This window comes from Peromyscus eremicus, chromosome 16_21, assembly GCF_949786415.1.
Source record: "Peromyscus eremicus chromosome 16_21, PerEre_H2_v1, whole genome shotgun sequence".
In the NCBI taxonomy this organism is placed as follows: Eukaryota; Metazoa; Chordata; class Mammalia; order Rodentia; family Cricetidae; genus Peromyscus; species Peromyscus eremicus.
The window spans coordinates 24140439-24162179 of NC_081432.1; the positions used below are offsets into that span (position 1 = coordinate 24140439).

Consider the following 21741-nt stretch of genomic DNA (forward strand, 5'->3'; position numbering starts at 1 on the left):
TTTGTATCTTAAAAAAAAAAAAAAAAAAAGAAGACATCTAATTTTTTTTAAACTGGAGATCCAGGAGCTGGACAGGGAGCTCAGTTAGTAGAGTACTTGGCGAACGTCCACAAAGCCCAGGTCCCATCCCCAGCAGCGCACAAGCCAGGTGTGGTACACCCATAAACCTAGACCTCCAGAGGCAGGATGAGAGGTTCAAGGTCATCCTTGGCTACCTGTTGAGTTGGAGGCCAGCCTGGACGACATGAAACCTTTTCACAAAACCAAACCAAACCGGGCCATGGAGATGGCCCGACAGGTAAGGTGCCTGCTGTCAAACCTGATGACCTGAGTTTGACCCCTGGAACCCACATGGAGAAGAGAACTGATTCCCACAAGGTGTCTTCTGACCTCCATTGACATGCCGTAGTATGTATGTTCACACACACACACACACACACACACACACACACACACACACATCACACATACACATAATAAGTAAAAGTTTAAATTAAAAAAAAAAACCGACTGCCCCTTCTACCACACTTAGGTGATGTCACTCCTCAGCCTCTCCAGTCACAGGTTTCGCTGTCTCTTCACCAACCACCAGTCCCCGCAACTCATTTGTCCTGAAGGTTATGTGGCTTGTCTGTGGGGTTTCCTGTGGGCTGGATGGCGCGGACTGCCCCCTCACGGTATTGTTTCTTAAGCTCCACTCTCTGCTCTGGAGTTCTTGTAATCTGCAGTTAAAGCTAAAGCTGTGATGCCAAGGTGTGTCTGGGGAGCCTGGTGGCCTCACTGGATCCCTTTTTAAACACCCATGATGACCATGTAGCTGAGACCGGCCTTGAACTGGTTTATTTGTTTGTTTGTTTGTTTAAGATTTATTTGTTATTGTTATTTTTGTTTAAGATTTATTTGTTATTTTTGTTTTATGTGTGTGAGTGTTTTGGCTGCATTTATGTCTGTGTAGCATGTGCATACAGTTGGCCTGATGCCAGAAGAAGGTGTCAATTACAGATGGTTGTGAGCTGCCACGTGGGTGCTGGGAATCTAACATGCGTCTTCTGCAAGAGCAGTAAGTGAGCTCTCTCTCTCTCTCTCCCCCTCTCTCCCCATCTCTCTCCCTCTCTCTCTCTCCAGGGCTTCTCTGTGTAGCCCTGGCTGTCCTGGATCTCACTCTGTAGACCAGGCTGGTCTCGAACTCACAGAGATCTGCCTGCCTCTGCCTCCCGAGTGCTGGGATTAAAGGCGTGCCCCACCGCTGCCTGGCTAGTAAGTGCTCTTAACCACTGAGCCGTCTATCTCTCTAGCCCTTAGCCTTGAACTCTGGATCTTCCTGCCCCCACATCCCACGCCTGTACCACTAGGTTCGGCTCTCCTTAACTCAGCCTTCAACACCCAGCAGGCTCTGACCCCTGCTGACCTCTCCACGGTCTTGAATAGCTCCACTTCTCCTTTGCCCATGAAGTTCTGGACACTTGCACATCCTCTTGCGTTTTCCGACCCCAGGGCCTTTGCTCTTCTCCTCCTCCCCATCTCAACTCTGATGTCTTCCTGGAGAAGCTGAGCCTGATGACTCCATTTAGAACAGGTGCCCCGGTCGCATCCCTCATTTGGGTCTTGTTTGTAAATCTGCCAATGATTTATTAAGGTTCACTGTCTTTCCCCATCCCTTGTTTAAGCGTTATCTCCTGGATTGGCGCGTGCTTCCCTGTCTGGTTGGGAAATGTCTCTGGTACCTTGTCAGCGCCTGGTCCTAGTAAATGGTTCAATAAACAACCAGTAAGAACAGAGTGGATAAATAGGTAGAGGAAATTGCCAGAAACGTTTCAGGCTGGATCCTAGCCTGCTTCCCATACTCCCTTTGCTCAGCCCTCAAATGAGCTCATTATCCAGTCTGTCCCGTCGAAGTGTCTTGGAGTGACCTTGCCCATCTCTAAAGTCTAAATACCTGGGCATCCATCCCAAGACAGCCCAGCTCCCAGCACTGAATCATCCCAGAAGAAAACCTTCCTATTCCTGTCTATTTCCTCTGACCCAAAGCCCTCATACCTCCATCAGTCTGAGTCCCACGCCAGCAGCCAGAACCTCATTAACACTCCCCACTCAGCCTTTCTGGGACCTGGCAGCTGCCCTTATGATTACATCCTGTGAACTTTTCATCCGCTGAACCCAATTACATTCCCCAGTTGGATGAGTTTCCCAGAAGCCTCAGGATGTAATGATGGCTGCCTCTAGGGTACCCTGATAGGCATAGGAGGTCACACCTGCACCAGCAAAAGCTGGACTAAAGAGGTCAGAGCACAGAGTCTCTCAAAGTGTGGTTGTTAACTACCGGCATCACATGGAACTCCTCACAGAGTCTCAGGCCTTATCCCTGACCCAGAGAACCAGAAAGCCTGGTGCAGGCGGGGAGGGGGCACGAATCAACAAACTGTTTTGTTACTCATTTTTCATCCCAAGAAAAAAAAATTATTTTTATTTTGTGTGTAAGAGTGTTTTGCCTGCATGTATTTATGTATACCAAGTATGTGCCTGGTGCCTGAGGAGGCCAGAGGAGGGTGCCAGATCCCCTGGAGCTGGAGTTACAGATGGTTGTGACCCACCATGTAGGTGTTGGGAACTGAACCAGGGTCCTCTGCAAGAGCATCCACTGCTCTGAACCACTGAGCCATCTCTCCAGCCTTCCTATCTGTTCTTTGTTATATGTGTATGTGTCCACATGTGTGTGTGTGCACACTCACATATGTATGTATATGAGTTTGCAGGCCAGAGGTCAATGCCAGGTGTCTTCATCAACTGCTCTCTACTCTTGCTGAACCTGGAGCTTGCCAATTTGGCTAGACTGGCTGCCCAGCAAGGCCTGGGATCCTCCTGTCTTTGGCTCGCCAGCACTGAGATGGTGACAGGTGCATGCCACAGCCCCTGGCTTTTTCATGTGGATTCGGGGGGGGGGGGGGGGCGGGGTGTAACTCAGGTCCCCCTCATGCTTGTAGAAAGCGCTTCACCTGTTGCCATCTCCCCAGTCCGTATTTTTATTTGCTATTTTGGAGCGCTGAGAATTGAACCTGGGGCCTCATGCTTGCTAGGCAGGTGCTCTATCACTGGGTCCCAGCCATGTTTGAAATTTTAAAGCATTAGAGAGGGGTATGGTTCGATGGTAGAGTACTTGCTTATCATGTACAGGGCCTGGGTTCAATCCCCGGCACTGTCAAAACAAAACAAGCAAACAAACAAACAAAAAAAAATGAAAGCATTTCCTGGCCACGGCCTAGGGTAGATCATGTTACTTCTAGGAACCAGATCCCTCTTACTACACTAGACAGAGGTCAGAGGTCAAGTTCACTTGATGCCAGGTCCTCTGATGGCAGCCAAGTAGCAGCAAAAGACCTGTGAACAAGAAGCAAAGTCCAAAGAAGGAGCCCAGCCCAGCTCCAGTCTAAGTGTGCCCTGGAGTTCAGAGCCTTCCTAACCATCATTGGCGATACCTTCCGGTGTGTCCTGGTAACACAAGGGAGTTCAGCCCCAGATCAATTCAATATCACCTCTGGGAGCCTATCGGTGAACCCGGGCACCAGAACCCCTGAGGAACGCCACACTAGGGGCTGCCAAAGTCACGGAGCACAGCACAGGACAGATGGCTAATAACCACTTGAAACAAAAAGTTCAAACTCATTGGCAATGTGAGAGGTGCCCTTTAAAAGAGAACTCAGTGTAACCTTTTCATCAGTCAGATTGGCAGAGACAGCGGTGCGTGGAGAGGTTGGAGTGCGGTTGCGCATAGCAGGGGCGGGGCACTAGCCTCCACCAGTGACTGGTTCCCAGACCTGCTACTCCACTTCGGGAAGAGGGGGTTATCATGGTATTTAGAAGGAGGTCTAGTAGCATGGGGAAAATATTGACCTCGAGTTCTGGTGGTCACAAAATAGTATAAACATGCACTAATTTAATCCCATATAAAATGTGTGTATGAGAAATGCAGATGATTTTTTTTTTTGAATGACAGTATTTGTCCATTGGGGGGTGGCGTTTCTTCAGATGATTTTTTTGGTTTCCTTCATTCTAACCCTTGATTTTGACTCTTCTGATCACAGGGAAATGGAAACATGGGATAAAATATGGATGATGTCGTTGGCTCTCCAACTCACACCACAATCACCTTGATTTTAAGGAGGCATTTCCTCTACGCCACCTCACCCCCCTTGGGTCTGGAGGTGGCATTTGGGAATACTTTCTTTTTTCTTTTTTTTTTTTTCAGAGCTGAGGACCGAGCCCAGGTCCTTGTGCTTGCTAGGCAAGCGCTCTACCACTGAGCTAAATCCCCAACCCCGGGGAATACTTTCTTTAAAAGGTCCTCTGATGAGTCCCTTGTAATTTGAGAGCCACCGACTTGTGACATTTCTGCCCTCGAGCACCAAGCTTTAGTGAGGCTTTAACACTTGGGGGGGGGTGTCCCCAAAGTCTTTGATGTACTTTGATGCACTTCTGCAAAGGCTTTCTCTTGTTCTGGCATGAAATGATTCCTGTCCAGCAGGGAATTATGGTCTTTGAATGTGTTGGATCCTCTCTAAACAGAGCACACACTTTCAGGGGAACAGCACGAGAGGGTGCCAACCACTCTATATCCATTACCCCGCCCCCTTCCTGGAGCACGGTGAGTTTTCCCTTGAGGCTCCAGCCCTTCTTCCTGCATGCAGCATTTGGGGGGACTGTCAATCAGAAGTCTGCACCCATGCCTAGACAAATGATAGCCAATGAGAGTTCATTTGCTTTGGATCTGATTGTGGGTCCTAGTAACCCAGGTTTCCTGTCTACTGGATGACCATTCAACCCCCTTCCTAGAACTTTCTGGTTGGTCAAGTTGGCACCAGCATCTGTTGCTTGCAATCTCGGCATCTTGGTTAATATAAGGGAACTTAAGTTGATCATCCTGGGCCTCTGAGGGGTTTGAATGCTTGGCCCATAGGGTGTGACACTATTAGGAGGTGTGGCCTTGTTGGAGGAAGTGTGTCACTATGGGGGCAGGTTTTGAGGTCTCATATGCTTAAGCTATACCCAGCGTGGTTCACAGTTGCTTCTTCTGCTCCCTAAGGGTCAAGATGTAGAACTCCCAGCTCCTTCTCCAGCACCATGTCTGCCTGCATACCACCATGATGATAATGGACCAAACCTCTGTACTGTAAGCCAGCCTCAAATAAAAGTTTTCCTTTATAAGAGTTGCCTTGGTTGTGGTGTCTCTTCACAGCAACAGAAACCCTAACTAAGACAGAAGTTGGTACCAGGGACTAGTGTATTGCTGTGGTAGGCCTGACCATGCTTTTTGTTTGGAGTAGTACAGACTATGGGACTGTGGTTTAGGAAAGCAGTGGAATGCTTTAAGTGATGCTTAACGGGCCATACTAGTAGGAGCATGGAAGACAGTGGTGCTGGGAGTGAAAAACTGTGGGGAGCTGGCTCAAGAGGTTTCCGAGAAGAATTTTATTATGTTGCCTAGAGCTCATTCTTGTGATATTTTGGTGAAGAATGTGGCTACTTTTTACCCTTGTCCAAAAAGTCTGCCTGAGGCGAAAGTGAAGAGTTTTGGATTAATTGCACTGGCAAAGGAAATCTCAAAACAGCCTAGTATAGGCTCTGTCATGTGGTTACTAGTGTTCACTCTAATGAAGATTTATAGTGAAAAGGAATAAACTGGGAAAGGGAAAATACAAAGTGTACAATTTGAGGAGGGAAGGGGCACCAGGAGGTAGACTAGAGGTAAGTCCTGTGTTCAAGGAGATAAACAGATTAAGAAATAGAATAAAGGGAATAGTGACCTCAGGGCAAGACCCCACCCAGCTCTAAGCTTCCAACTTGTGAAAAGGAATTAAAGAATATTTTAGGTCCAAGTGTGGTGGCACACCTTTAACCCCAGTACTCAGAAGGCAGAGGCCAGCAGATGTCTGAGTTTGAGGCCAGCCTGGTCTACAGAGCAAGTTCCAGGACAATGAAGGAAACCATGGTAAACCGAAAGCTGGTGAAGATGTACTTGAACAAGGGAGCCATGTTCCAGCCCTAGCCAGCAGCAGAACTTGGCAGCTTTGGCCACGTGGTTCTGGCTTTAGAGTCAAGGATACAAGAAAGGGGTTATGGAGTCTCCCTCTGAGACTAGGGAAAATCACTGAGGCCAGGCATGTGGCAGGGCTATCCCTGCATGGAGGCCCAGAGAGGCCATTGCTTGAGGCTATGAAGGTGAAGCCTGGATTGCCTTAGAGACCCCAAGATGTTGGACATGCCAGAGTCATGGGATACCTGCCGAGGAAAGCTGCTAACAGGGAGTGGAACCAGCCCAAGAGAAAGAAGTGTGTTGCAGTCAACAAGCTGAATTGGAGATCCAAAGAGCATTTTGACATCAGACATGGAGATGCAGAGTTTGGAGTTTGCCCAGATGGTTTTTAGTCTTACTTTGGTCCAGTATTTCCTCACTATGTTCCTTTCCCTATTTTTTTGAACAGTAATGTATATCTCATGCCATTATATGTTGGAAATACGTGATCTGTTTTTGTTTTGTTTTGTTTTTTGTTTTTTGTTTTTTTAGTTTTTCGAGACAGGGTTTCTCTGTGCAGCTTTGCGCCTTTTCTTGGAACTCACTTGGTAGCCCAGGCTGGCCTCGAACTCACAGAGATCCACCTGGCTCTGCCTCCCGAGTGCTGGGATTAAAGGCGTGCGCCACCACCGCCCGGCACGTGATCTGTTTTTATTTTATTTTATTTTATAGGGGATTACAGTTAAGAGATTGGATGAATCTCAGAAGAAATTTTGAACTTTGGACTTTTAAACATTGTTGAGACTGTGATAGACTATGGGGACTTTAGAAGTTAGACTAAATGCATTTTGCATTATGTTATGGATACAAGCATATGGGGACCAGGGAGTGGAATGTGGTAGTTTGAATAGGAATGCCCCCCCATAGACTCATGTGTTTGAATGCTTGGCCCATAGGGAGTGGCACTTTTAGGAGGTGTGGCCTTGTTGGAGGAAGTGTGTCACTGTGGGCGTGGGCTTTAAGGTCTCATATATGCTCAAGCCATGCCCAGTGTGAAGGTTCACTTCCTGTTACCTACAGATCAGGCTGTAGGACTTTCAGCTCATTCTCCAGCACCATGTCTGCCCGCATGCTGCCATGTCCTGCCATAATGATAATGGACTAAACCTCTGAAACTGTAAGCCAGACCCAATGAAACATTTTCCTTTATAGGAGTTGCCGTGGTTATGGTGTCTCTTCACAGCAACAGAAGCCCTAACTAAGACAGTAAGTAAAAGCAAGTGAGCCTTCAGAAATCCTTGGCGTTGACAAACCTGAGCAGATGACTGGAGTACCATACTAAATGTGTGTGCCTGTGTGTCTGTGCACCACTTGAGTGCCTGGTGCCTGCGGAGGCCAGAAGAGGGCGCCCTCCCCCCACCGTTGTGGATGATCGTAAGCCAGAGCAGCCACTGACTGCTCTTACACTGAGGCCCCTCTTTAGCCCCAAGCAAGCCCTTTTATCTCCTTGTTGGACCGGGCCTGCGGTAGTTAGACCCCATCAACCACCTGGGGAGATCAGGCCCTGCCCCCTCCAGCTGACCAACCCCTGTTGAAGATGAAGACACATCCATCCTGGTGGAGGGAAAAGACAAACCACCCAAGATGGGAGTGATTCGGCCACGCCTGCCCCAAGCCGGGTCCCTCGATACTGCAGGTGTAACAAGGCCTCGTAAACAAACGGTCCTTAAGTGCCTTTGAGTCCCGAGGCCCCCAAATCATGTCCTTCCCTATAGCAAAGCCATTACCATTCTAGGGCACCTGCGAATAATAGGGCTTCCCTGAGTTCCCTAGACACGCACCTTCCCAGAGCCCAGTCCCCATCTAGTGGCCGAAGTGAATAAGGAACCCGCTCCATCTGAAATGGGCTTTGCAGAGCTGCTTCTCTGGCTAAAATCCCCGCCTTTTCTTTGTCTCTCTTTCTTTCTTTCTTTCTTTCTTTCTTTCTTTCTTTCTTTCTTTCTTTCTTTTCTTTCTTTCTTTTTTCTTTCTTCCTCTCTGTCTCCCTCTCTCTCTGTCTCTGTCTCTGTCTCTCTCTCTCTTTTGTGTGTGTGTGTGTGTGTGTGTGTGTGTGTGTGTGTGTGTGTGTGTGTAGCCCTGGCTGTCCTTGATCTCACTCTGTAGACCAGGCTGGCCTTGAACTCACAGAGATCTGCCTGCCCCTGCCTCCCGAGGGCTGAGATTAAAGGCGTGCGCCACCACTGCCCGGCTACACGGGGCCTTTCCATTTCTCTCTCTCTCTCTCTCTCTCTCTCTCTCTCTCTCTCTCTCTCTTCTAGCAACTCTCTGGTGTGTGTTTGCTGTTTCACCATCAACACCTGTATTCAGAAACACCTCCCTTCACGTCCTTTACTTCTCCCGGAAACGGAATTGCTCTTATCTCACATATTAAGCACATCCCCTCAGCCCCTTGAAAGGGATTCCAAACTTTAGAAAGATGGGTGTCTCAGTGGTTAAGAGCACTTGCTACTCTTGGAGAGGATCTGGGTTTGGTTCTCAACACCCACATACTGGTTCACAACCATCTGTAACTCCAGTTCTAGGGCATCCATTGCCTGCTTCTGGGTTCCATGGGCACCAGGCACACACATAGTATACATACATGCAGATACTCACAATTAAAAAATAAAATGAAAATTTTTTTAAAAAGGTAAGCAGAGGTGGAACAGACTTAAAGGAGATGGAGACCTGCCATCCTTTGGCTTGCTCTGGGCCAGGCTGAACATGCTTTGTAGTTTCCTGTCAGTCTATAGCTTCCTGTCTGTCTATAGTTTCCTGTGTATCTATAGTTTCCTGTCCAGGCTCTGTGATGGCTACTTCTTTCGGGTCAGCCTGCTCAATCCCTCAATACCACACTGCTCACCCTATTCCACGTCCTAGTGCTGCTACATACAGAAGATTCTTTCCTTCCTCGACACTGGACACATCTTAGAGGCAGCTGCCAAGCCTTACTCATCTTCAAAGGCCACCACTATCTAGTGTATGACCTAGAACACAGAGATGGTGAATGAATGGTCCCCAGTTCTGAGGGTAATGAATTTCCCTCCAAGTAGTGCTTTAGCTGCCCTACACGGGCTCTGCTTTCTGTTCTTTTCATGGTTATTGGCCCTTTCAAAAAGGGCAGGGGTGGTCTCATGCAGCCTAGGCTGCTCTTGGTCTTCCTACCTCCACATTCCAAGTGCTGGGATTAGAGGTGTGCATCACCTTGCCAGTTTTAAACATGTGTCTTATGCACTATCCAACTACCTCTGACCAGGGAAGAATTCTTTTCATTTCACAGAAAAATCAAAGCTCAAAGACAAGGAGACTTGCTCTCAGGGCACAGGGTGGAACAGTACAGGGATTCTGCCCCTACTTGACCTCAGGATTCGTGGGGGGACATGCTTCAAGTCTGAGCGTTCCCCCCCCCCGTTCCCCCCCCCCGCCCCCCCCCCCCCCCCCCCCCGCTCTGTCACCTCCCATAGTGTCCCATCCTCTTTGAGTCCATCAGGCCACCTCTAAAGCCCTCAAGTGTCCCATTAGGGCTCTTTGAGTAATTAGGAGAGGGCCTGGACTTCCGAATGCCGGTGCATGTCTGACATCATGAATGCCACAAGGATCATGTAAAACATCGCTCAAGGCAGGTATGGTGGTGCATACCTGTGACCTCATCCCTGGGGAAAGTAAAGGCAGGAGGATCCAGAGTTCAAGGTCATCCTCAGCTACATAGTGAGTTTGAGGGCAGCCTGGGCAACAGGAGACCTCGTCACAAAACAAAGACAGCACTGCCTGAAGCAGGAAGATACAGTGGTCAGAGGCAGAACCGGAGCCACTCTGGGCTCAGCTAAGAAGCCAAGAAGGAAAACCTAGTTCTTTGGGATCCATTCTTCCACTTCCTTACCACGTGTCCGCACCCAGAGCTTCTGTGTCCTGGTCCCCATTGGGTTTCTTGTCTCTCACTTCTCAGCAGGATTTTGTTTAGGAAAGACTTTGGTGGAGCTGGAGAGTCGGCTCAGCAGGGGGCAGCAGCATGAGAACCTGAGTCAGGTTCCCAGCACCCACCTGGGGTTAGGGGTGGGGCTTACAACTAACTGCCTGGAGCTGCAGCTGGGGGGTGGGGGGTCTGACACCACCCTCTTTTGGCGTGGGGGGTTTGGTAATCTGCCCTCATATGTACATAGCCACACAGAGACACATATAATTTTTTAATTAAAAAAAAAAAAAAGACAGCAGGGCGAGTGGTGGCGCAGGCCTTTAATCCCAGCACTTGGGAGGCAGAGCCAGGCAGATCTCTGTGAGTTCGTGGCCAGCCTGGGCTACCAAGTGAGTTCCAGGAAAGGCGCAAAGCTACACAGAGAAACCTTGTCTCGAAAAACCAAAAAAAAAAAAAAAAAAAAAAGACAGCACGGTGAGTGGTGGTGCATGCCTTTAGTCTCAGTGCTTGGGAGGCAGAGGCAGGTGGAGTTCGAAGCCAGCCTGGTCTACAGAATGAGTTCCAAGACAGCCATGGTCTATGTAGAAAAATCCTGTCTCATGAAAACCCAAAATAAATATTTTTTTTAAATACTTTGATAAACTTGTTCCCTGGATGAGGAAATGGCTCAGGACGGTTCTCTAGGCTGAGTCTCTGAGACATTTGCATTTCAAAAGAAGTCAACCCTGAAATCTGAAAGTGCATCACTCTCGACGCAATTTCGGTTGCTAATGAGAGCCGCAAAAGGCTTTGCCGAGACGGAGCTTGTGTCTTTCATGTTCGTGCCGTTTAAGTAGAACTGGTAGAAACTAACCATGTTCCCTCACTCAGCACTGAACGGCTGCTTCCCCGGGACCCTCCAGGCTCTCAGAGCCAGGACCTTTTGGAGTCTGTTTGTTTGTTTGTTTGTTTGTTTTGGAGCCAACATACCTGGCTGGGCAGAAGTATATTCTGTCTCTCAGTCTCTCTCTGACAGAGTCACATGTGGCCCAAGTTGGCCTCAAACTCTGTATATAGCCAAGAATGACCTTGAACTTCTGATCTTTCTGCTTTGAGAGCTGGGATTGTAGGTGTGTGCCATGAAGCCCAGTTTTATTCAGTGCTAGGGACTGAACCCAGGGCCTCATGGATGCTACATGCTCAGTGTCTCAACTCACTCAGGCTAGCTGTGAAGGCTGCCAGGGGCTCCTAGGAGAAAGCCACTGCATCTGCGGAGTCAGGGTGGGATGCAGTCTCTCTTCCAACTCAGCCCTTCATCTTGCACCCAGCGGCACCAGGAACGAGGCTGGGGCTCTGCAGATTGCAGTGTCTGTCTTCAGGGGTTAGGAGGAAGCTTCTGAGGCCTCAGAGTCCCCTCCAGGTCATAGTTCTGATCAGGCTACTCAAGAATTCCACCTCTGGGGCATGCAAGCTGGCTCAGCAGGGAAAGGCACTTGCACACAAGTCTGGCAACCTGAGTTGATCTCCAGAAGCCAGGTCAAAGTGAACAGGGATAGCTGAGTGTGGCAGTCCCCACCTTTAATCCTAAGCACTTGGGGTGAGGGGATAGAGGCAGAACTCTGTGAGTTCGAAGCCAAGCAAGTTCTACCTAGCAAGTTCTAGGACAGCCAGGGCTAGATAGAGAAAGCCTGTCTCAGGGGGAAAGAAAAAAAAAGGAAAATGAGAACTGACTTCTTGTCCTCTGACCTCTGAATACAGCTATGATGCACACACCCACACAATACATTTTTAAAAAATTCTCTACAGTCTAGCCAGGAATCAAACCTGTGGAGGCCAGAGTTCAACTTTGGTATCTTCCTCTATCTACCAATTTCCTTTTATTTTTGAGACAGAATCTCATGACGTAGCCTTGGCAGGTTTGGAACTTGCTATGTAGATCAGGCTGGACTGGAACTCGAGGACCTCATAGAGATCTGCTTGTTTCCATCTCCTGAGTGCTGTGATTAAAGGCATGCGCCACCATACCTGGCGTCCACCGTCATCTTTTTCAGACAGGTCTTGCACTGAACCCAGAGCTCACCGTTTCCGATCTGGCCAGCAAGCCCGCAGGATCTGCTTCTTCCTCCCTCCTCGTGGCACTGAGGTTATAGGCACATACCTCTGCACTTAGCTTTTATGTTGGTGATGAGGGTCTGAACTCGGGTGCTCGGGCTTGTGCCATAAGCCCCCGTACCCACTGAGCCATTTCCCCGGGCCTTATGCCTGTTTGGGCTTCTAGCTACAGATGTGCGAAGCATGCCTCTTTTTTCCCCTCTCGGGCACCCAGAAACTGCTATCAAGGCTTTAATGACACTCCTCGCTGACAGCCCTCTAGACTTCTCCTCAGTTCATGCAACACTGCTGTAATCCATCTGTTTACCTCCCAAGACAGGAAATTTGCTGTGATTTGCTCTTACACCAGCTCCTAATGAACACTAGATTATTTTCTTCCCTCCCCCTGGAAATTTGTGTTTGTTTTGCTGAACTGGAGCTCAAGCCTCGAGCCTGAGGCAGGCCAGGCAAGTGCTTGACTGCTGAGTCCCAGCCCCAGCTCGGAAAGTGTTCTTGTTGTTCTGTTTTTAGCTCTTAAAGACGTGCACGGTTCCGAGCACCACAGAAGACAGAGGGACCATCACTGAACGGGAACACCCTGGGATACACCTGCTGGGATAATGCATTTGATTGCTTTATGCCATATCCCCTTAGCCCAGAGGTGTCAGCTGGGACAATGGGGTTCTCATATTTCCAATGTCCCATTCTGTCTACACCTAGGGTCTCTCTACTTTGCTTTTTGAAGCCATAGCAGAAACAACCCAGAACTTACAGAGTAGAGTAACCTTCAACCAGTAGAGAGGGGCAAGCAGCAGCTAGAGCCCCTTCTCATTTAGCCCAGGCTGGCCTTGAATTTGCTATGTAGCTTCTGCTTTCCAAATGCTGGGACTACAGGTATTTACTAGCAAGTCCAGCTCATGAGTTGTTGGAGGATAGAGCCCAGAGCTTCCTTCACGCTAGGCAAGCAAGATCTACCAACTGGCCTCTGCCCCAGCTCCTTTTCTTTCTGCTGTCTCCCCATGCCTCACCTCTGCTTCCCTGAGGCAACTCCCAAATAAACTCCCTATTCCTAAATCCTTGTCTTAGGGGATGCCTCGGAAACCAGGGAATCCAAAGAAGATGCTAATGACTCACATTGTATACAAATTTCATTCACGGATAGCTGATGGAGATAGATAGATAGATAGATAGATAGATAGATAGATAGATAGATCCAGTAATAAAACTATGTAACTTTGCATAAGGGGATTATTCTGCATGCACTTTAAACTCTGCTTTTTAATACTCGTTTAACGTGTTTATAATATAAACTCGCATAACATAATCAATCCACAGTAGATGATGGACACATTTCCATGTCAACAAACACAATCCTAAGCACAGTCTGTCTCCCCACCTCCCCATGCTAGGGACTGTTAGCCCCACCCCCAGCCCCTAAGTGCCTTCGTTAATGACGTCACTGCAGGTGCCTCTTATCTTTGACTTAATTTATTTAGTTTATCGCGTCTAGGCGAACACACGCAGACTTTGTAGGTGTGCAGAATGGCTTCCTCTGCAAGACACCGAAACTACGCTCTTGCTTTCTCGTCTCTCAAATGTTCACTATGCGTTCAGTGATTTTCCTCTGGCATCCGAAGAGGCCAGCATTGCATTTGAGCAGTTTGGTGGGTTTCAGAGATTATCTTTCCACCTTTTTTGAAAATCAGGACAGGTGCCTATCTTCAGGACTTTTTTTTCCCCTCCCCTTTCATTTGATGTAATTTCCTCTACAGCAATGATCCTATCTGCAACGGCCTCTGGGTCCCTGGGATGCGGTGTGTCCAGGTTTTGAAGGGTGAGCTGGCTGGCTGCAGGTAGCTCAATGCGTTCTGTCCATCACACCCCTCGGGGGGGTTTTCTTCTACTCAGCTCAGTCAGAAGCCCCAAAGCCCCCAGCCCTGAGCAGATCTGGCCCCTTCCCAGCACTCTTTGCTCTGTTTGTGCTTCTGCGCTCTGGGGTTTTTGGTACTTTGCTAACCATCCTTCTTACAGATTCTAGGGATCTTCCAGCTCCATCCCGGGTTACTCATTCCTCCCGCATCTTTTCCCAGCTCCTTGGCAAGCTATCAGCACACCTCCCATGACTTCCTGTAAAATCCCCTTTTTATTCCCCGTAGTGACCCCTGCAATTACTCACTGGAACCCCAGAGCTTTCAACAGCTTTCACTTACTGGTATGAATATGTTCAATGCACCCTGTCTCAATCTATCCTCACAACCTCCCCCCCCACCCCTGTGAAGTCCTATTGCGTGTTAGTTCTTCTATCCACCAGCTGGGTAACCACTGGTACAGAAAGGCTTGGGCACCATCTCAGAAACACCCAGCAAGTCAGTGGACCAGCCCTCAGTCCTCTAGTTTCTTAATCTAAATATAACTCCCTTTGTCCACATGGACGGAGATGGGGGGCTGGACCCTCAGCTGATATGGCTGGAGCCAGCACACTAAGCTTCGGGCTATTATTCCTCCTAGGCTCTGAGTTTGGGTCCTTTCCTAGGGGAATCACGGAGGCCACCTCCTCTAGGAGTCTATCCCTCTCCCGAGCCCAGCAAGCCAGCTAAGTTGGCGACGACAGTTCCTTACAGGTAGTACCTCAACTATCCTCACCTGGTCACAAAAGAGCCACTGTTTAGGCATTAGAGATGGCGTGCACAGGCACCCACAGACACGGGGGGGGGGGGGGCTCCCACCCCTTCACACACACGCACCCTGGACATAGAGGCACCCACACATCACTCTGCCATCATCTTCCCCGTATCTCTGTGTCTGTCTCTCTCTCGGTGTCTCTGTTTCCCTGTCTCTTGTCTTTCTGTCTCTCTCCCACACATACACACATGTACGCAAGTCTTTCCCCCTCCCAACCCCACGAACACAGAGGCACCCTCAGATCTGTTTCTATCCTTCTCTCAGGGTCTTTGCATCTTTGTGTGTGTGTGTGTGTGTGTGTGTGTGTGTGTGTGTGTGTGTGTATCTGTCTCTTTGTCTGTCTGTCTGTCTCTCTCTCTCTCTCTCTCACACACACACACACACACACACACACACACACACACACACACAGGAGTATTAGTGTCAGTCTCTGGCTGCCAAGGTACAGTGTCTCTTCTCCCTGCCTGCCCCCCAACCACTGTCCCCGGGTCAGTAGCCTATCCCACCCTGACCCCCGACCCTAGTGACACTCACCCTCCATACTGTCTGCTCCGGGACACTTTTCAGTGGAGGTGGGCACCTTCGGGCGGATGGGCTGGAGCAGAGAGGCACAAGGGGTCTGGGTGGCCTACCCTCGCCCCCGCTTCACCGGGTCGCTCGCAGGCGGGCAGGGGGCGCTCACTCCCTTGGGGTTCGGGGTGCAGCGCCCTCGCAGCGCTGCGGTCCGCCCGGACTCTGCCGCCCGCCCGCCCCGCGCCTCGCGGGTCTCAGGGAAGGAGGGGGCTGGCGCGGCGCCGTCTCCATGGCACCCAGCACACCTGTGCGGCCGGGTGAGGGCGCCCCGTGCACCACCCCCTCGGAACTCTCCCCAGGACCCGCACCCTCCAAAGTGCGGGCGGTGCCCGCCGCAGCCCTGGCGGACACACCAGCCCTCTGTCCCCACTCTACGTGGCTGGAGAACCAGCCTGGTCCGCACTCACCCACCATGATGTCCAGGACTCTGACCCTCCTGAAGAGGCTACGAGGTCGCTGTCACACTACACAGGAGGGACCTCCGGAGAGAAGCCGGTGAGCGAGCTCTTCCTAGTGAACGGGAACAAGATGTCTGAGGGACGACCCTGGGTTCCGAATCTCCTGGACCAGGCACTCACCAGAGGAACACGCTTGGGCAAGTGTCTTATCCGCACTGAGCCTGAGTTTCTGCATCTGTGAAGTGGTTCTGAGGGAAGCAGATGTATGTGTACGTTTCTGCCCAGCATATAGTAGATACTCAATTAATGTCCCCCTTACTGGACTGGAGAGCACTCCCTTGGCCATCCCCAGGCCCCAGCAGACAACATTGCACTTCTGCCTTGTGGATGAAGATCCCCGGGTTCTAGACCAATGAAAGTGAATGACCACTCCTTCCTTTATCAGGAGTCCAGGTTTTGTTTTCTTTTGTGACTTCTGAAATATCTAGAGACCGGCACTCAATCAATCCATCTCTGCATTAGAATCACAAGGGGGGCGGGGGGGGGGGGAGAGGACAATAGTATCAGCAATAGGCTGGGAGTGGTGGAGCACACCCTTTTAAATCCCAGCACTTCGGGGCCAGACAAACTGAGTTTGAGGCCAGCCTGGTCTACACAGCAAGTTCCAAGACAGCCTGGGCTACAAAGTGAAACCCAGCCTCTAAAACAACAAAAGATGTCCTTGCCTGTGGGTGAGATGAACCCCCTTGATCTTTTGAAATGGTGAGTGCCACTGTGTCCCATCCTGCTCTCATCTCCCTGAGGCTTGTAGGTACCAGCTGATGGAAACCTCTTTTTATGACCCGGTCCCTTCCACGCCTCCACCTCTAGCCCATCACTGAGACGCATCCCTGAGCATCCTCTCACTGAGCATCTAGCTCCTCTCCACTCCTCTGCCTGCCCCTACACTGTGCACCCTGCCTGATATTCCGGTCTACCTTTCTCACCTGCCCATCAACCATCCCTTGCCCCACCCACTGCTCTCAGCTCTCAAGTCTCTCCAACAGCTCTTAGGCTGGTGGTTCCTAAACTTGCCCTGAACTTTGGAGCCACCAGAAGATTTTAACACCCACCTTCTCCTCCCTCGGATGACACCTATCCCAATTAAATTAGAAAGTCTGGGGTGGCGAGGAGATGAGAGGTGTGTGAAGCTCCCTGGCAATTCCAGCACACAGCAGGAGAACCACAGCCTGGTAACATTGCTGTCCTTGTCCCTCTCTGTGCCTGTCTTCCCAGCTGCTCTGAGATCCTCTCCCCCCCTCGGTCCTCTCCACAGACTCTCATAACAGAACGCCACAGGCTGGAGAGCTCCACAATGGAAATGTAGTTCATAGTGTTCCGGAAGCTGGTAAATCCAAGATAAAGCATCAGGCATCCCCTGGGGTCAGTCTACCCCACTTCTCAGGACTCTGTCACTGTCTTCTCACTGTATATACACACACACACCTGGCTGCCTCTCCACTCCCCCTTCGTGTGTGTGTGTGTGTGTGTGTGTGTGTGTGTGTGTGTGTGTGTGTATGTGTGTGTTAAAAGGAGCTTTCTTAAGCTGGGCATGGTGGTGCACTCAGGAGGCAGAGGCAGGCAGATCTCTGTGAGTTCAGGGCCAGCCTGGTCTACAAAATGAGTTCCAGGGCTGTTACACAGAGAAACCCTGTCTCAAAAAAAAAAAAAAAAAAAAAAAAAAAAAAAAAAAAAAAAAAAGGTGGGGCGGGGAGATATTTTTTGTGGGTTTTTTATTTTGTTTTTAATTTTATTTATTTATTGTTTTGAGACAAGGTCTCATGTAACCCAGTTGGCCTGGACCTCACTATGAAGCCTTGAGGACCTACGTCAATATGAAACCCTGAGTTTCTAATCCTTCTTCCATCTCCCTAGTGCTGGGATTATAGGTGTGTGCTACTGTACCTGGTCTGTGTCCTGTTGCAGATGGAACCCAGGGCTTCCCGTTAGGCAAGTACTCTACCAACTGAGCTAGATCCCCAGCTCTTTTAAATTTTCTTCTTCTTTGTTTTTAAGACAAAAAAAAAAAAAAATCCCACTGTGTAGCCCAGGCTAGCCTCAAGTTTAAGATCCACATCCACCTGCACCTGCCTCAAGCCTCTCAAGTGCTGGGATTACAGATCTCTCTCTCTCTCTCTCTCTCTCTCTCTCTCTCTCTCTCTCTCTCTCTCTCTCTCTATTTTTTAATTAAAAATTTTTTTTTTTTTTGGTTTTTAGTTTTTGGTTTTTTGAGACAGGGTTTCTCTGTGAAACAGCCCTAGCTGTCCTGAAACTTGTCTGGCCTTGAACTCACAGAGATCCACCTGCCTCTGCCTCTGCCTCTGCCTCCCAAGCACTGGGATTAAACCACCATTGCCCAGCTTCAGATGTCTTTTATACTGATTTCATCCCTAGGGAATCAGGACACTATCCTTAATCAATAGGGTCCACAGGCCCTATCTTCAAATATAGTCAGTTGGGGTTAGGATGGAGGGACCCGTACTCATTATGGACCATCCTCTCAGGGCAGAGACCCCTTGTCTCTGCATATGCTGTCTAACCCAACCTCCGTCCAGTCGAAGACCCTCACTGGTACTGATGGACCACACAAAGTCTGGGCTGGTTTGGCGTGTGTACTCCTGCTCTCTAAGCAGGGTTGGAAGCGTGTTCTGAGATGCCCAGCAGAGTTGGTAATTGCCCAGGAGAAGAGCTGGCATGAAGCCAAAGAGTGCCCTGAGGGGCAGCTCTCTTGTGGAGGGGATGCCAGGCATCTCCAGTGGGAGACTCAAGTCTCTCTCCCTGGCTGGAAATGCACAGGGGCCTTTGGTGCAAAGGAGGCTACCTGGGTAGCTGCCCTTTTTGAAAAGGCTCAGAATCCTTAGGGTAGGGGATAGGGATCTCTCTGGATGGTGAGAACGCAGCCCCTGGGAATCAGACTCCACCCTGTCGACTTCTGTAGTATTTGTTTTGATGATGGAGGAGGGAGGTTTCCCTTGCACAGTGAGGCCAAGGTAGCAGCAGAGAGGCTAAGCACAGCCCAGGCAGGAGTGGGATTTTTTCCCAGAGCCTGGAAACAGCCTCTGAGGAGCATTTCACTCTAAAAGCCTTAAAATGCTTATTAGCCAGCTCTCCCCAAGGAAGCAGGTCAGTGCCATTCTCTGCATTTATAAATGACAATGGAGGGCTCAGATGGCTGACTCCGTCCAGCTGCAGAGCTGGATGGCTGCCACCAAGAGAGACAGAAAAGCCTAAAGAAGTCCTCAGAACCCAAACAGGCAGCCAGAAACCTGGGCGTTCTCCTTTATCCAGCTTTCACACTGGCTTCCAGCACATCCTCTCTCAGGAATTCAGTGTTCCTATCTCTACAATGTGAGGGTTTGGGTAAGAGGGAGCTCCTCATCTTCACAGCCCCCATCCTTGGGCCTAGGTATACAGAGTCTGCTGAGGGATCGGAGACACCGGGAGAAATCCTGTTCTCAGGCTGGGGCACACACTCTAGATTGTGACAGTAAGGGCTTCTGGGGAGGGCACTGAGCCCAGGAGGACTCAGATACATCTCTAGGGCATTACAGGCTTTAGAGGACCAAGCTCTCTGGGATGGCAGGGGAGAGGGAGTTCACAGGCTTCTTCTGTAAGCTGCTGACCTGGACACGAATTCCAGTGATACAGACTACCATCAAAAGACCTGGACTGGGAAACGAGTTCCTCTTCCAACTGGGAGCATCCCCCATGGTATGTGACTTTGGCCACCTGCTCCAGGCCTGTCCCTTGGCTTCATTTCTATAGCCCAGACTAGCCTTAAAGTTGTCAGGCGGTGGAAGTGCACGCCTTTAATCCCAGCACTCAGGAGGCAGAGGCAGGCAGATCTCTGTGAGTTCGAGGCCAGCCTGGGCTACAGAGTGAGTTCTAGGACAGCCAGAGCTGGTTGTCACCCTCCTGTGTGCTGAGGTCACAGGCATGCATTGACTTGTCACTTCTAAACAATGCAGCACACACTGTAACTACCTTCCCCGTCGTGGTGGCAATTGAATTGACAGGAACTGGAAACTTGACAAGTCACAGATATACGGTCTTTATTTTACCATATTTTTAAATTAAATTAAATTAAATTTATTCTTACTCTTTAATACTTTATACTTTTATACTTTATAGGTATACAGTGTTCTGCCTGGATGTGTCCCTGCATGCCAGAAGAGGGCATTATTATAGATGGTTGTGAGCCACCATGTGGGTGCTGGGAAACTGAACTCAGGACCTCTGGAAGAGCAGTCAATGCTCTTAACCCCTGAGCCATCTCTCCAGCCCCATAAGTTTAATTTTGTTTTTGAGGCAAGATCTCATGTAGTCCAGACTGACCTCAAACTCCTTGAGCTTGAACTTAAAAAGAATCATTTACTCATGTGTATGGGTGTTTTGTCTTCATGCATGTCTGTGTCCCACAGGGCGGGTGCCTGTAGAAGCTGGAAGAGGGAGTAGGATCCCCGGGATAGGAGTTACAGATGATTTGGGGCTGTCACGTGGGGCCTGGAAATTCAACTCGAGTCCTCTGGAAGGGTAGCCAGCACTGTGAATTGCCAAAACATCTCTCTAGCCCTTTGGTTACTCTGATGGGTACAAATCTTAGGAAATTAATGTACATTTTTTCATTTGCATATATAATAAGAGAACCCCAGTCCGACACAGTGGTTCCTGCCGATAATCCCAGCACTTAGGAGTCTAAGGCAGGAAGACTACCATGAATTTCGGGTCAACCTGGGCTACAAAGACCCTATACCCAAACCAAAAAAAAACAGGAGGAAGAAGAGGAGGGGGAAGAGGAGTGGGGGGAAAGGGAGGAAGGGGGAAGGGAGGGGGTGAAGAAAAGAGGGGGGGAAGGAGGGAGAAAGGGAAGAGGGGAAGGGAGGAGGGAGGAGGGGGGAGGGAGGAGGGGGAGGGAGGAGGGAAGAAGGGGGAGGAAGGAGGGAGAAAGAGAGGAAGGAAGAGGAAGGGGGAGGGAGGAGGGAGAAAGGGAGGAGGGAAGAGGAAGGGGGAGGAAGGAGGGAGAAAGGGAGGAGGAGGAGGGAGGAGGGAGAGTTTAATTACTTTTCTTGATGCTCTGACTAAGTGACTGACCAAAAGCATCTCAAGGAAGTGTTTCTTTGGGCTCCCAATTGGTCGAGGCCATCACAGTGGGGGAGGCTGGAAGAATGTAAGGTCACACTGTGTCTGTAGTCACAGAGAACAGAAACGAATGTGGCTGCTCAGTTGCTTTCAGCCTGGGGTTCCAGCCCAGGGTACCATGTCCCACCATTTCGGAGGAGGTCTCTCTGGAAGCATCCTTGTGGGCATGCCCAGACGTGTGTCCGCTGGTGACTGCAGATCCACTGAAGTTGGCAATGGTGGTTGACCACCAACTAAAGGAGGGATGAGAAGGGGAGGGAGAGGAGGAAGAGGCTGGAGAAGAGGGAGGGGAGGAAGAGAGGAGAGGAAGAGGGGGGGAGTCCTTCAAGCTGGCTATTGTAGCCTCATGGAACATTCCACATGTCACGCGCAGGTGGAAGGCAAATTCTCAGAAGGAACATACTGTGTTTTTTTGTGTGTGTGTGCCTGTGTGTTGGGATTGGAATCCAGGCTCTTGAACATGCTAAGCACATGCTGTACCACATTTATTTTACACACACACACACACACACACACACACACACACACACACACACACACCCTCTCTCCTGATGCTGTTGGCTGAGGACCACACGTTAAGTGGCAAGGGTCTAGTCCCTGAACTCTGTCAATCCTGACAGGGTGGAACTGGGGGAACAGGAGAGGGTGATGCTTGGTGGGAAGCAACCATCTCCTGACGGTGAGATCTCAGGCAGAGAGCACAATGCTGGGGTGTTGGGGGCTGCCCATCATCTCTTGGGCTGTGCATGTGGACTCTTGGCCACTCCACTTAGGACAAAACCCAGACACAACATTATGGTTTGTGAGGGTCTGGGAAGACCAGTGCAAAGAGGACTGCCTGATGTTCAAGCCAACATCTCTAAGATACATGGAACTTTAAG

At 49.8% G+C, this 21741-nt stretch overlaps 1 protein-coding gene across 1 annotated transcript in view; it reads right to left on the reverse strand.

Annotated features, from left to right (window-relative positions):
- The window catches only part of Npffr1 (neuropeptide FF receptor 1), a 32689-nt gene extending 17174 nt beyond the window's left edge, over positions 1-15515 (reverse strand). The window contains exons 1-2 of the mRNA XM_059243907.1: positions 15394-15515; positions 15246-15306 (exon numbers count right to left, since the gene is read on the reverse strand). Coding sequence (XP_059099890.1) covers positions 15246-15306; positions 15394-15515 — 183 coding nt within the window. The remainder of the gene's footprint in view (positions 1-15245; positions 15307-15393) is intronic.
- Between the last annotated feature and the right edge of the window lie 6226 nt (positions 15516-21741).